The sequence below is a fragment of the Penicillium argentinense genome, assembly GCF_028826775.1.
Source record: "Penicillium argentinense strain IBT 30761 chromosome Unknown utg000005l_segment0_segment0, whole genome shotgun sequence".
In the NCBI taxonomy this organism is placed as follows: Eukaryota; Fungi; Ascomycota; class Eurotiomycetes; order Eurotiales; family Aspergillaceae; genus Penicillium; species Penicillium argentinense.
In genome coordinates this window covers 2,782,663-2,797,720 of record NW_026622664.1, presented here as the reverse complement: position 1 = coordinate 2,797,720, position 15,058 = coordinate 2,782,663, and the positions used below count along the sequence as shown (strand labels likewise).

At 47.9% G+C, this 15,058-nt stretch overlaps 4 protein-coding genes across 4 annotated transcripts; 2 read left to right on the top strand and 2 right to left on the bottom strand.

Moving 5' to 3' along the window:
• Nucleotides 1-2,235: 2,235 nt before the first annotated feature.
• On the top strand, nt 2,236-2,823 carry N7532_005843 (uncharacterized protein; the record flags this gene model as incomplete). The annotated part of the gene is made up of 1 exon (XM_056618337.1): nt 2,236-2,823. The coding sequence occupies one exon, from the start codon at nt 2,236-2,238 to the stop codon at nt 2,821-2,823; it is 588 nt and encodes a 195-aa protein (XP_056474496.1).
• Nucleotides 2,824-3,014: 191 nt separating this feature from the next.
• N7532_005842 (fungal specific transcription factor domain-containing protein) lies at nt 3,015-4,541 on the bottom strand (the record flags this gene model as incomplete). The annotated part of the gene is made up of 5 exons (XM_056618336.1): nt 3,015-3,501; nt 3,548-3,780; nt 3,839-4,109; nt 4,140-4,263; nt 4,307-4,541. The coding sequence occupies 5 exons, from the start codon at nt 4,539-4,541 to the stop codon at nt 3,015-3,017; spliced, it is 1,350 nt and encodes a 449-aa protein (XP_056474495.1).
• A 659-nt stretch (nt 4,542-5,200) lies between these two features.
• N7532_005841 (Pfs NACHT and Ankyrin domain protein) lies at nt 5,201-9,583 on the bottom strand (the record flags this gene model as incomplete). The annotated part of the gene is made up of 4 exons (XM_056618335.1): nt 5,201-5,246; nt 5,832-7,592; nt 7,648-8,377; nt 8,560-9,583. The coding sequence occupies 4 exons, from the start codon at nt 9,581-9,583 to the stop codon at nt 5,201-5,203; spliced, it is 3,561 nt and encodes a 1,186-aa protein (XP_056474494.1).
• Nucleotides 9,584-11,077: 1,494 nt separating this feature from the next.
• N7532_005840 (uncharacterized protein) lies at nt 11,078-14,259 on the top strand (the record flags this gene model as incomplete). The annotated part of the gene is made up of 6 exons (XM_056618334.1): nt 11,078-11,526; nt 11,578-11,743; nt 11,933-12,096; nt 12,165-12,354; nt 12,466-12,853; nt 12,926-14,259. The coding sequence occupies 6 exons, from the start codon at nt 11,078-11,080 to the stop codon at nt 14,257-14,259; spliced, it is 2,691 nt and encodes an 896-aa protein (XP_056474493.1).
• Between the last annotated feature and the right edge of the window lie 799 nt (nt 14,260-15,058).

Genomic DNA, 15,058 nt, shown 5'->3' with positions numbered 1-15,058 from the left:
AGTAGGTGAGCCACAATTTCCACAGTGAGAATCTGACGCCCGACGACAATCCTTCTCATGTGCTTTCATAATAGGCGTTATAGCATTGAGAAAGCTATTCACATATGCAGGACGGTACTGCAGGGATTGAGATTCGACTGTGATCAGGTGACTAGGAATATTATGGTAGAACATAAGTTTGTTGCTCGTATTTTCGCAGGTGAATTCAAAGCGAACTGGACGTGTAGCCATTACGATCGAATTCCTTCCTTGGAAATTTTATTTTAGGAGGCCTACTAAACTGAGTTCCACAGAGATCTTGGCCTATATATATGTTCAACTGATAAAGTTTCAACAAACTTGGGCCTTACCTATTCCGGACCATATAAACCTTCGATTCTTTTGCCCCTTATGGCTGTATCCAATAACATCACGTTTCTCCTATACTAACCTTCGTTTCGTTTCGTTTTCCTTGTCGTTTCAGGGCATCGGCGTGCGAAGCTTGCGAAGCTTGCGAAGCGCGCGTCACCAGTTAGCACTGAGTGCTTAAAACTATGTTCTGACTGTGCTAATGATACGATCTGTATGGCTGCGCGGAGCCCCACCAGTTGGGTGGGCAGCGGCGCCAACACCATGGCCCACACTAGTGCCACATCATTCCCATTTGCAAGTCAAAGCTTTCGAGGGCTATCCCGGTTCGCCAGCCAAGAGAATAACATCATCTTCTACCACGGGACTGATTCATTCAGTAACAAGTGGGGAAGGAACGCCCTGCTGGATATCATGTGGATGGATGCGAAATTTGGACCCTGATTAGCGCTTTATTTGCGTCAGCAAATCACGGACACGGTCTCCGGGAGAATCTTTTTCCGGTATGGCGTTATTGCGGCCGGTTTGTGGTTTGGTCAATCGCGAAGATCAGAATGCAAAAGTACAAGTGTCGGTTTAACGAAACTGTGTACACGGAAATAGCCATCGAAAGTGCCGAGCTCTTGACGCAAAGAATTCGTAACCCTACAAAGGCTGCCTTGATGAATTCACGATGGCTTAGAAGGTTGCCACTGAGCGCTTCATGGGTGAAGCGGGCAACGGACTCAGCCTCGCAAACCAACGATAATGCCGTCTGCTTCTGTTGGAGCCGGGGAAGTCAGACCAAGGGAATATGCGCTCGGTGTAAAGTCAGCTCACTGGGTCGGTCGCGTCTCCCTGGTCGTGAGGGTCGCATTCGTATCCTCCCCTGAGTACTTGGGCGGGCAGTGTTTGAATCGCATTTCGGGAAATGGTTCAATCATGCTAAGCAGGTCGGTTATCGAAAGCGAGTGGATTGCGAATTCTGTATTCTGCATGAAATAATTATGATTTGCATCACAGGTGCAGGATATGTGGTGCTGCAGCTCTAACTGTGATTGAGCTACACTTCCTCCCGAGGTGATTTGCATCGTCAGACATAAGTACACTACTAATAGTACTACCTACTAGTCTGTAAACCAAAGGGTAAAATATGTAAAATTGTTAAATCTCTGATTCAGTGTTGCTTAGGACACCCGACCCAATATCCTGTTTCGGGCCTTTGATATAATGCGGTATGATTTTTCGTCTAATGAGACTCGAGATGAGTAGCATGGGATAATTCATTAGGATGGATGGGATGCTAAATCTCAATCATCCACTGGAAACCTGCTCGGGCATCTTTTGAAAAGAGGGATGCGGCTCTAATTAAATCACACTTCCCCTGGCCTCTGAAACTGTGTTTTGAGTTGGGCTAGTCCTTCACCCGGGCGTCATGCATTTCATCCAACTTTATCCCGTGGGGGCAACTCCACTCTCCACGCGAGCGGAAAGAAAGCGACCACGCGAAATGTGAATGAGGATCGGCTTTGATTCTGTAGATCTAAACGTTCCCCATTCGAGTCCGCGTTTTGGATGAGGGTCTCTCTCCGAAGCCGTATCTATTTTAATTTGAACCGGGCTTGCATTAAGCCCACTCCTGATCGATCTCATATTGGTCATGATCTGCATACCTGCATACAGGTCCCTATAACCGAATTGCGCCGCCCCCAACAAGATCCCTGTCCCAGTGCAACCTTTCCCCTTTTCCCCGCCACACGAGTTTGCACTTGCACTTTCCTTTGCCTTCTTTCCAAGAACATTTCATACACTCTGCCATACTCCGTGTTATGCATACGCCTTTTGGTCTTTCAAGTCAATAGGTTTCACTGCTGTCTTGTCATTCTGGTCTTATTTGGGCGGACTGAAATGGCGGAGCCAGCTACCACAAATCAAGCGGCGGAATCTCCAGCCCAAACAACAACAACAACAAGCTCGTCAGATGTCGTAACAACAATCACCCATGCTGCCTCATCCATGTCCGAACATTCGACAGTGGTCGTCATAACACAGACCCAAACCGACAGTTCCCCGACCTCCACAACAACCAGTCCCACTCCTACCGCTACCGATGCCACTTCCTTGTCAACTCCAAGCAGCTCCGAAAACGGAACAAACAAGTCCTCACAGCCAAAAGGCTCAAAACAGACAGGGGGGCTTTCCGCAGGCGCCTCAGCCGGAATTGGGGTCGGAGTTGCATTGGCTGTACTCCTACTGGCGTTTCTGGCCTTTTTCATATACCGTCGCAACCAGAAACGTCGAAGGTTGGCACGTGAGGGTCAAAAGGATAGACTATCAGGATTGCCGGAGCTTGGCACCGACGGACAGAAACATGAATTGTCGGCTGAAGAAGTTCGACGAGCGGAGCTTGGTGTTGATGGACAAAAGCACGAGCTTCCTGTGAATGCGAAGGAAAAGAATGACACCCAAGGGACTAATGTGCATGAGCTGGAGTGATTTTATATTAGTTATATACCCATATGTTTCATCGTACAAAAGACTCTTTTCACACCGCATCACACTATAGGGGAAAAGAATCTCTAAGGGTCTATCTCGTTGTGGATTGATTTGCGTGTAAAGTTAGGATGTTATGCATAACATTCAGGGTCACCGTAAAGTAGAGTGGAGGCATGCCCGGGGTATAATCTCTAGAAATTAGCATTAACGTTCGTGTCCAGTGAAACAAAGTCTTTCTGAAAACACTCCATCGACAATTGCCTATTGAACAAATGCCACATGAGCTCGTCCGTCGGTGGGTAAACCTGATCCCCAGGGGCTTGGGCTTGCATCTGTGGCATCGCAGGTGGAACCGAGTCGGAATATGAAGTAAAATTTATCGGATAGCTGCTGTCATCTATGGGTGCCGAGGTATTTGGCAGTACCCCAGTCATTGATGGATACCAAGGCGCAACTCTTGTCTTCGGTCCCAGGCGCTCCTTGGCTTGAATCAGTGGGGTACAGATTTTTTGAAGGGACCCCAACAGCCTCAACAGCTTGGAGATGTACGGGCTTGCGACAAACGGAGCCAAGCTTTGAGTGATCTCTTGAATGAGATTATAGTCGTTTTGATCAAGCTCCCTAATTATGTTACAAAACAGAACGAAAAAGGGGCTCAGAGGGTAGAGAAATATAGTCCTGGGTAATGTTAGCTAGCCCACATCGGGGACGAATTGGAACTCACCATGTCAAGAATGTCGGATATGGGTCAACCAAGCCTGGGCTCTTGGAGGGATTCTTCTGCAAATGATGCAGTGCTCTCAGAGACTTGCGAGCGTATGATACGCATTCTTTGTGTGCTAAGGGGGAGAAGGAGAACTTCAATCGTGAGTGCAAAATGTCCACTTGGATCGCATAATAGCAAAATTCGGCCGCAACCCAGTTACAGGATAGAAAATCATCGACAGATTGGCGCGTCTAGATTATTCCCCCGTTAGCGATAATAAAATCAGCCGCGAAAAGTCACAGCACTCACAGATTGCAAACTTGACTTGATTGTTTCCATTTTATCCTGTAGTTTAGAGTGGTTGGCGAGTATTTGATGGGTACTGTCTGCTTTCCCACAATTGGAAAGATCGCCTTGTATCCGTACCAATTCCAGCAATATCCGTATTAACGGCATATGTGGAAGAGATTTATCTGGAATGACGAGTTCCGCAGGAGACATCTGAGGCTCGGGTAATGAAAAGGGGCGGAGGAAAAGAGCACTGAGTGTGCGGTCGAGATAATAGCACCAATATAAGGAGCTGTGAATTTCGTCGTTCAAGTCTGATCACTGAACGGGATTTCCGATTTCATGATATTTCAGAGCAACGATCTGCCGAGCGGCGTATGAGTTAATGACCCAGGCTTGGCTCATGTTTCCGGTATATTGCATCAAAAATGCCTGGTTTGGAATGTCTCGTCAGCGATTGGCTTGGGGTTAGAGCGGTGGCAAACTCACTGCAGATATGAGTGACTGAACAAAAGAAAGGCTCGGACTGCTCAAAAGGTTGAGGTTTCCCAATGCCTGAAGGCTCGTATGATCTCTTGGATTTGAGAAATTGTTGATTGAGAGTCGGGTCTTTGTACGCCCTTGGCATCTGGCCTAAATCGAAAATAGCCTTGACATAGATGCAAATGGAGTAATGATAGACGACCTGGCTCGGAGGATCATTGTTAACTATAGCGGTCACCATTTTCGGCCGGGGCGGGGTGGGAGGGGAGTCTGCTATGGTAACTTCCTTCAAGCAAAAAAATCGATCTATTACAGGCCCACTCTAGGGACCCGGAGGGTAATCATTTTTATTTCTTAAAATTACTGCTCCCGGATTCCCATGCCTAGGAATATCTCTCTTCGATTGGGGCAATCCGTCAGTGGATCGTTGAGAACAAAGCGAGCCACTCCCACAGGCGATGGGTCGTATGAGCCAACAATATTCCTCCTTAGGCTGCGGAGGTACTTGACAAGGGCCACTGCGGCGCTAAGCTGAATGCTGGACTGGTACCCCACCACACGGCTACCGTCCTCTCTTGGAACTCCCACCACAATCCAGAAATCTCAACGGCCCTGTGCCCGCATGCGAGATGATCGCAGTGACATAAACTCGACCTCTTCTACCAACTGTTCACTTCCTGGGATTTGTGTAGGTAAATCAAGCGTTTTTCGGAGAAGCTCCAGTGCGTCAGAGCTTTCGATCTGGTTTCGATGAGATCTTCATGATTCTACCATCTTGAGTGCTACCTCTTTGCTCCGACTCAGGTCGATAGAGGGCTAGTTCATGACAGTCGTCGAATAGAGACGGAGGTACGGAAGATAGAGATCCTGTGGATTGTGGAATGGAGCAGTATCGTTGAACTAGAGCTTATTCCCGATCTCGAAGGGCACGGCGCCTCCCTGACGGCTAATCACGTCCTAGGAAGCTTTCAGCGGTCCAAACACAAGTCGTGGATCGGGGACTGCATTCAGCGTTGTTTGGACTCGGCCGACAGCTGAACTTTGGCTTCAATTCTGGAGGGGTGCAAGCCTCGGCGAGTTCGGACAGCACAGGCACAGCTCAGCAGCAACTGGGGCTGGATGAGATGGGAGGATTCGATGTACGAGCTTGAGGCGTCCCAACGCATCCCGATACTAACGACTCGCGGATTTTGCAAATCAGGAGCTACTGTCCTGATGCTCCCCAGGAGGCCCAGGGGTGATTTCCCCAACCAAGGCACATTCAGTCGCTGTTTGAATTTGTAGTGATATGTCGTATCGTAACGGAATCAATTCCTAACCTCACGGAATTACCAGCTTTGATTGGAAATCAATCTGGAGGTCGCATGTGTATATAAACCCTCAAGTTTTCTGTCCAGAAGAAATAAGCAATCTTCCTTTGAATTACAACAGTAACATCCTAGAGTCGGACCGCTTAGAAGAAGATATAATAGCGCCCCTTCTTCGGAGCAGTTTGACAATCTCACGATTGCTGCTCCTATAAGCAGCATACAGAGCGCTGCTGAAGCGGCCACCTTGCGCGTTGACGTCTGCTCCCTTATCTAAGAGCAGTGTGACAATTTCTTGATGGCCTTCCGACGATGCGGCCTGGAGAGCATTGCCATACTCGCCGCCCTGCGCGTTGACATCTGCTCCCTTGTCCAAGAGCAGTTTGACAATCTTTTGATGGCCTTTCAATGATGCGGCCTGGAGAGCGTTGCCATATTGGTCACCTTGCACGTTGACATCTGCTCCCTTATCTAAGAGTAGTTTGACAATCTCTTGATGGCCTCTCTCTGAGGCGGCATATAAAGCGTTGCCGTAGATTCCGCCCTGCGCGTTGACGTCTGCTCCCTTATCTAAGAGTAGTTTGACAATCTTTTGATGGCCTTTCAATGATGCGGCCTGGAGAGCGTTGCCATATTGGTCACCTTGCACGTTGACATCTGCTCCCTTATCTAAGAGTAGTTTGACAATCTCTTGATGGCCTCTCTCTGAGGCGGCATATAAAGCGTTGCCGTAGATTCCGCCCTGCGCGTTGACATCTGCTCCCTTATCTAAGAGTAGTTTGACAATCTCTTGATGGCCTCCAAACGAGGCGGCCTGGAGAGCGTTGTCGTAATTGCCGCCCTGCACATTGGCATCCGCTCCCATGTCCAAGAGCAGTTTGACAATCTCTTGATAGCCTCTCTCTGAGGCGGCCTGGAGAGCGTTCCCATAGCGACTACCCTGCACATTGACATCCGCTCCATTGTCCAAGAGCAGTTTGACAATCTCTTGATGGCCTCCAAACGAGGCGGCATATAAAGCATTGCCATACTCGCCGCCCTGCGCGTTGACATCTGCTCCCTTGTCCAAGAGCAGTTTGACAATCTCTTGATAGCCTCTCTCTGAGGCGGCCTGGAGAGCGTTCCCATAGCGACCACCCTGCACATTGACATCCGCTCCCTTGTCCAAGAGCAGTTTGACAATCTCTTGATAGCCTCCAAACGAGGCCGCCTGGAGAGCGTTGTCGTAAATGCCGCCCTTCGCATCAACGTCCATTCCCTTGCTAATAAGAACTCGTACAGGTGCCACGAGCCCAGCAAAGCAGGCATAGTATAGCCTGGAACCCCGTGGAGGACCTGGGTTATTTTTCCAACCCACATCAGCCTGGTACAGACGAGCCCATCGTTGAAATGTCGCTTCCTTTTCTAGAAACCTGACTGTTATTCGAACTATATCTTCCGAAGCCTGAGCCAACGCAGCATAGCCTGCCCAAAATTCCGCTGCATATCTTGCCATCGGAAAACTCTGCTCGATACCTCTAGGGCTACCGCTGATGTCCGTCAGGTAAGTCAAGCATGTTCTCGTGATGGAAATGCTGGCGGTGGTAATCTTAAAATGGCCCTCTCCAAGAAGGTACTCTTTGACAGAAAAGTGGGCAAGATGGAGCTCTTTATCGGTGGTATGAATGACTGTGATCAAGCTTGGACAGTAATCCAACACATCAGTCTCGCAGAACAGTCGACGTTTGGTATTAAACCCTTGTGACTCATTTCCAATCTGTGTCGCTATTACTTCTTTAGCCTCGGCCAGCGTAAGAGGTCTTTTAGAGTGCACCAGAAATTGTAAGAGGCGTATTGCGTCACTCTTTCGCTCCACCGGTATACTATCAAGCATACGCCGATATGTGTCATTGAGATCCAGTGGCAAAGATGCAAGAGCCTCCTCCATAGCTGCCTCGTGACGACATCGAGCCAGGCTGTCCAATTGACAGAAGGCCCACCTGAACCTAAGCAAGGAGTCAGCAATCCACCCACATATTGATCAAAGAAGCAATATCTCACATCCCATCCGCCCCATCCCCAACTTTACTTCGGATTTCTTCGAGAAGATCCTGAGATAAAGGCTTTTCTGTAAAGTCATGCCGTTGAGAAAGTTGTGACGTGACCCACAATCGGATATCAGAGTTGACAGTCTGCTTATCAAAGGGTAGACAATTTTCCTTTCCTATCAGAGGGGGAATGTGTCGCAGAAATTCGGATTCAGGTCGACTGGTGTAAAGCAACTGGACATGGTCTAATTCTGGCCTGGAAACTATTTCCTTGATCCACCGGAGGACACCAACCCTTGTTTTTGACTCATCTAAGGCGTCCAGAACAATAAAGACCTTCCTCTGGGTCATGAGCATCTTGAAAACAGTATCTGAGAGCGCCTTTGTTTCAGGTTGATTGCGGCCATCCTGGTGTGCTTCAGATAAAGTATCAAGGTGAACTGCAGAATTAGTCCCGTCCTGATAAAGTTGGAAAGCAAGCGACCGCAGCATGCCATCCAAGCTCTGCTTCGCGATGTCGTTAAAGTCAAAGAAGAAGCTGAGGATAAGGGCGTCATTTCCATGCGTGACATGGTCAAGCACAGTCACACTAAGAACCGTCTTGCCACATCCAGCGAGGCCGTGGAGCCATACATGTTGATGCGACCCTAAGTGCCATGATTGGAAGACAGAGTTTTCCAAAAGCCATGCGCCTGTCCCTTCATGGCGAAGTGTCCTTGCATGGTTGGCGTTTGTAGATGGATCTGGGGGATTAAGCCAGCGCCTGATCTTATCAGTACGTTGGCCAGACCTGATAGAATCAGCTACAGTCTTTGTTGCAAGTGTCGTTTGTTGAACTACTCATGGTCAGGATGTATGCCAATTTCAGATTTGATTCAGTCTCAGGTATTTGCTAGTCTACCCAGGGAACAAGATAAGAACTAACCTGAATGGAGCACATCTAGTGCCCTCTTGGTCTCTTGGACCTCCGTAACCGGCACATACGCCAAAAGTTCCTTAGCATATGCAGCAGCAGTTGCCGAGGCATAGCGTTGCCATCGATCATTCTTATGAGAATCAGCGTAGTCACAAATCCCTCGGATCACAAGACAGGGAAAGTGATTCATCAGGCCGGCTGCTTCCATCTCAAAGCAGATACAATCCCCACCGAGGTCAGCAACAATCCGATCACGCATAGCGGCATCTTTGACAAGTGTGTTGCCAGATCCGATTGTCCCATAGTGGATATCGGGGTCGGTAGTGTCTCGAGGATCACGATAAACCTCGTCAGTTGAGTCACATCCCTGACAATCTGGGCCAGGTATATGGTCACAAGAAGCTTTAAAGAGACGGTCATTATCAAAGCCTTGGTGAGCATAGCCGGGATTTTTCTTGGTTCTCTTGCCCATCTTCGGGTTGCTCTCCAGCATCACTTGAAGGAGGTAGGGAACATCGGAGTTTTTCCGCTCGTGGCGGGCCTGAATGCTCGTAAGCGCATTCAGGAGGACCGTTGGAGGGCGTCCGAGGAATCCTTTGCGCTCACACTTGTCACCCGACTTGGCCTTAATCAAGTCGTACTGGCAGACGCCGCCCATGGTCCCACAGGGTTGGCTCACGACAACATCACCAAGCCGTATATCATGATCCTCGTCCGGACGAGGGACACCGCCGCCTATGCCGACCAATAGACCAATACGGATAGATGGCAGAGAGGCAAGAAGGCTAGAGGCTGTGGTTGCAGCAGAGGTAGTTCCATAAACACCGGAGGCCAGAGCGGCAATAACGATGTTGTGCTCTCCCACGCGACCCCACGTATAAGCGTTTGTGTCGCTTTGGTGTCTAGTGAAGCCGGTTGGAGCTGCATGTTCCTCGTCGAGCATCGCTTCTGCAGCGGCCCGCTCGATGGGAAGGGCAGCGATCCAGGCGATCGTGTAGGAGTCGGGGCTGTTGAGGACTTTCAGGGATGCCATTTTGCAGAGGGGAGCATGCAAGGCTGTCAGATGTGGTTAGATGGAGGAAACCCGTAACTGCAGAATATTGTTTATCGCTGTCAGTCAGAGGGCGCAACCGTGTCAGTTGTCATATAGGTCTATCTAGCTGGGAGGCAAACTGAAGGTCGGAGCTAGGTCACAACACCAGGCTCTCGCCAATAAAAAACTCAGGTAGGAGGATGTGGACAGTGAGCGCTTACATGCGAAAGCCTCTTGCTGGCTGGACGACATGATTGGGAGTGGTCAACGCCAAGAAACTGCCTCCCACATTGCTCAGCGTTGTTGTGGGCCTGCAATCCCGGAGCACTACCGTCGTTCCCAATTACCTCCTCGGTAACAGGTATCTTGGTGGACAATCCGGATTGCATGCAGCTTAATAGCCTCTTATTTGATGTTATTTGCGGCTTTTGATGCTCCTAGAGAAAATTTACATCGTCTCAGGAGCAGGTCACCTGATCATGGGGCTGAGAAATCCCCCACCCCGCTTCTGAGAGTTGGGCCATCACTAACACCATCCTCGTATGCACCACCTATTGACTATGAATCGAATCTCGTTTGGTAAAGACAGCACAGGTCCTCAGTTTGAGATCAACTACGGAGAAATCAATGTTTTATCCGGTAAGTTTCTAGAAGCCTTATAACGTAATTCCCGGCCGAGCTGCCCACCCCAAAACACATAGTAAATGCGATAAATTACAACTTCATATCGCAACAACCACAACTTGATAAGATATATTCTTGCAGCTTACTGAGATAGTCATAGGCTTTAAGTATACTATCCTACCTAAAATTCAAAATTTCATTTTAAAATATATGATTATATATGTGAGATACAATTCACCTCTTAATTTTGTGTAATCAGAGGAAAACAATAATAAAAATACTTTAAATAAAAATATGTTGCTTTTGATGATTAGAAGATTCGTGGCGAAGATGGGTGGGACGGTGTGATTAATTTGGACAGAATGACGGTCTGTGTTGAGAAACTGGCTGAGAGCGCGTGGTTCTCACCCTTCGGCGCGCCACTTGCGCACGGATTCTCTCTGCTGAGATCATAATATTATTGATTCACATCCACCCTCATGAAACCGCCATTGAATTTACATCTGCATGTAGTACTATTGAATTCTGCCGATCTTACGGTAAGCCCAACCAGTACGAGGGCGACCCTAAAGATGCCTCGGTTGAGGAAATTTGCTTGGCACTGGCCATGTCGTCGCGTTGCCAACAAAATACTGTGGGTCGGGAGGCGGTCAGGTAACGAGGCTGAGAATAGCGACTTTCACTAGCCCAGGCACAACACTGCCCTCTGAACTGAAACAGTGTCGGCAGCCGCCAGTGGCTGGGCCTCACATGGAGTCAGCGGCTACCTCTCTTCCTTCAAATATTAGGGGAGACTGATCTCTTGTCTCCAACGCCCTGGATTCAACCACCTATCCAGATTACCTTGAGACCTACAATTTAGGATTCTAGATGGCAGACCCATTTTCTGTGGCCGGGAGTGCGGTCGGGGTCATCTCCCTTGGCCTCGCAGTTTGCCAGGGCCTACTGGCCTACTATGGGCCACTCAAAGCTTATGATGAGCAAATCCACGACGTCTCGGACCGCATTAAAAGCTTTAATAGCACTCTAAAGGCGTTGAAAGTCGTGCTCGCTAACGCCGAAGTTTCTTCTTCTACCCTTACGGCTCGACCTGCAACTCAGGCACTTGATTGCATTTTCAATTGCCAAGAAGGCTTGAAAAGATTGAAGAGCATGCTGGACAAATGCAGAGGCTCTCCATCAACTAAGAGCCTTTTGGGATCTAAAATCCAGGTGAATAGGATGCTGTACCCTTTCAAGCGTGACACCCTGGTAACGCTTTTGGACACAACGAGTTGGCTACAAGCTGATCTCAACACCTCGTTGCAAATTTTGACCATGTGAGTGTATAAATACAAGAGCCCAAATATGACCGCTGACAATATATCGAGGGCTATGGTCATCCAAAGTCAAAAGCAAACAGAGCCAGTCATCACGTACTCGGCCTCGACCGCCACTAATACAAGTCAGATGCTAAGCTTGGCTAGCATGTCTGATCGGCGCGGCGTTCATATCGAGCAAAAGCTAGATATGATCGAACATCACCTCAAACAGATGGTATGGATCTTCGTTCTGGATATTTGTTCCAGCTCTGGAGGAACGCTTATCGAGCCTTTGCTTATGAGTTCACTTAGAAAAACGACAATACCCGCGCGAAAACCCGACCCGCTTATACAACACACCTACTACAATCTGCATTAGAGATCCAAAGAACTCTGAATGAGGAATTGGATGATCAGAATATAGCAATCATACCTCAGCGAATTCGTCGAAAAGAATGTTCGTGTCGTAGTCGGACGCGCACGACATATTTGGGAGGAGACCATACGGACACTTCAACTTGTGAACTTCACGGCGAAAGCAAGTCCGTTATTACTTTACTACATCGTCGAATATTTTGCGGATGGGCTGTGCGCATATCACTTGAGGCTTCGTTCTCGAGTACAAGAGGAGCAGGAGGCTTTTCCATCAGCCCCAGACTTGAATTTCGAGCCATTGTGCCAGCCAATTCCGAGATCTTCCTTGTATTGTCCCGTGCAGAAAAGAGTCTGGAGACCCAAGATGTCTCTGGTATCATCAACGATACCCAAAAGGCCCTGTTTGGAATAGTTCTTAGAGGCGACGGTTCAATGTCAGATGCACTTGGCAACGGCAATACGATTTTACACGTAAGTAAGGATTTGTTATGTATATTTCCAGCTTTCCCGGTTCGAACAACAATTTGATGAAGAAAGATGGCTCTAAGTCCCTGAACTTGCACTAACTATAACAATTCACAGATAGTGACATACTGGCAACGTTACAGTTTTCAGTGGGACACACGTTCACAGCTTACCTGGCGTTCATTTATCAATGCCATTCTACAGACTGGGATATCTCCTGATCGTACCAATGATCGCGGCGAGACTCCTGCTGATAGCATGATCCAACGGTTTAATAGCAGACTTAGCGACCTAGATAAGCACCAGGTAACAGTTGATATCTGTTCAGACCTACTAAAAGCTGGGGGCTACATGACTCGATCAGCCCTTGATTGGAGACATCAAGAAAATTGGTTCAACCCTGCTTATTATGGTTTTCGAGGGGATGGACGAAGAAATGATAATCTGTTCGAAGATTTTACCTTCCGCCTCATTTGGAAGATTGCTGATGAGAAAGGGCTTCAAGGTAAGAATACATTCACAAGATCTTAAGAGGAGTGGTGAGCTAAGTTGTCGATATGAGACATCGATGTCCCAGAAAAGCTTGAGCCTCTTGCGTATAAATCAACGAAGCTTCTGGTCGCGAAGCTGAGAAGAGACAATGAAGTATATCGCTGGATCGAATCCTATACTCGGTGGCCGCTTGGTCTTGCCTTACTTCTTCAATCTGGACATGCATCAATTGATGGTGCACTCAATGCCGCATGTGAAGCGAACTGCGAGGAAAGCGTGAGACTATTGATCCAGGATTACAGCTGTTTTATCGGAAAGGAGGATCTAGAGCTCGCTAGTTTCCATCCTAACCCTGCTATTGTTGATCTAATAGTCAACACATTCATTGATCGCAGAAGACGGTTACAAGCTCTAGCTGTGGTACACTTGCCAAGAGAAGTTCAATATCAGTTAAACATCAGATCTGATACTCTGCTAAACGTGCATGCTTATGAAGCATACGCACTACTCTCAGCGGCTTCTGTGGATCTGGAAACTCTTTTAGAGCGTCAAACGTGGTCAGTCTTTGACTGTTTCGGGGCCAATCTTGAGCTGGCAGGCCGGCTATACGAAGCCGGCTTCAGAGACCTGAATGAGATCGACAAGGATAACGAAACGTGCCTGACAAATTTGTGGCGATCTACACCACCATGTACACTGGAAGAATTTCTCCAAAAGGCTTATTGGCTCATCAGCAGGGGTGCTGATGTCCACCACCAAGGCCCATCCGGATCCGCTTCGCATACTCTGGGAAACGGCGTGGGATCTATTTTACGATACACTGGCCAAGAGGAAGAGTGCCGATTGGAGATTCAATCTCTGAGCGGTAACTCGAAGGAATTGCTGAGGATAGTTCTTTTCGACAATGTTCGAGATGACTGCGAGTGTGCATGCTCTCTGAACGGATGCTCTCCGCTCTCGGCTTTTCTGGGCGGTCTTTTCCCAACACGAACCTACGGTGACACCAGAGACCTTGTTCAGATGCTCGCAGATTTATTATCTGTGGTACTCGATGGCTTCGAAGCTGTGTCTCCTGAGCACTACAAAAATCACTTGGGGGCAGGCATACTTCGTTTCATCACATTCAGGAGCCTGGAACTCACTCATACTTGCTCGCATGAGTATAGAAAAATCGAGCCAGATGACATAAAAGAGATTCACGACGAAGAAAAACTATTAATATTGGATCTCGTGAACCTATTGAGAGAATTATCCGAGGAGTTCGAGGAGCACAACTTGCAACTTTCGAGTTTCATAACCGGCCCGTGGCGGGCACACATGAATTCATTTTTATCATCGTCCAGACCACAAGGCACACAAGAAGCAAGTGAGATTCTACAGGCAGGTGTCATTCTTGATAAGATCATCTTTTCGCGTTAGCATAGATCATGCGAAAGCAATTCGTTCGCCCAAATCTCAAATCTCAATAACAACGTATCTTGTCTGAAGAAGCTTTGCAAAGATGTGCCTTATAAAATCCAAGCCCGTCGATACAGTAATTTTCGAATTCTACCACTACGCCCTCGCAATTTTTCCACGGAAACTGAGTTTGAAAAAGCATGACCTGATTGAATAGGATAGTCAGCCCCGTTATCTAGACCGCCTGTTAGAACGGGGGAAGAACATAGTAATATATCCCAGGGAGGAAGTCTTAGGCACTTTTACTTCAACACATTTCGCCCTAAGCCTTTTTGAAGTTTATGAAGGGAACTTACATGAAAGGACTTGGGCATGTTTGACTGATATTTCAAAAGTGACTAATTTAACGGATGCATTCAACCGAAAGCTCGACCGAGGCTAGTATTAGGAAATCTGTGGCATGTTCAAGCGCCTGACGTGATAACTGCGTACTTAGTAAGATGGAGGCCAGTGCATGGTGACTATTCCCTAGTAAGGGATGGATCGGGATGTACAAAAAAAGTGTATAGTCGCAGGATCTAGGATTTCATAGACCAACGGTCTTGGATGGATCTAACTCATGATGGACTTCTGAGTGTAGCCAAGAAAAACTGCTGCCAGCCGCTCTGAGCGTATACTTAAGTTTCTGATTTCCAGATATGAAAGGCACCCATTGTTGAAATTTACTCCAATCCATGAATTTCTGTGGATACTTCCAATGCTTCGGATTTATGAAGGTTCAAAATCTGGGATCTCATGGACCCTTTGATGACGCTAATGC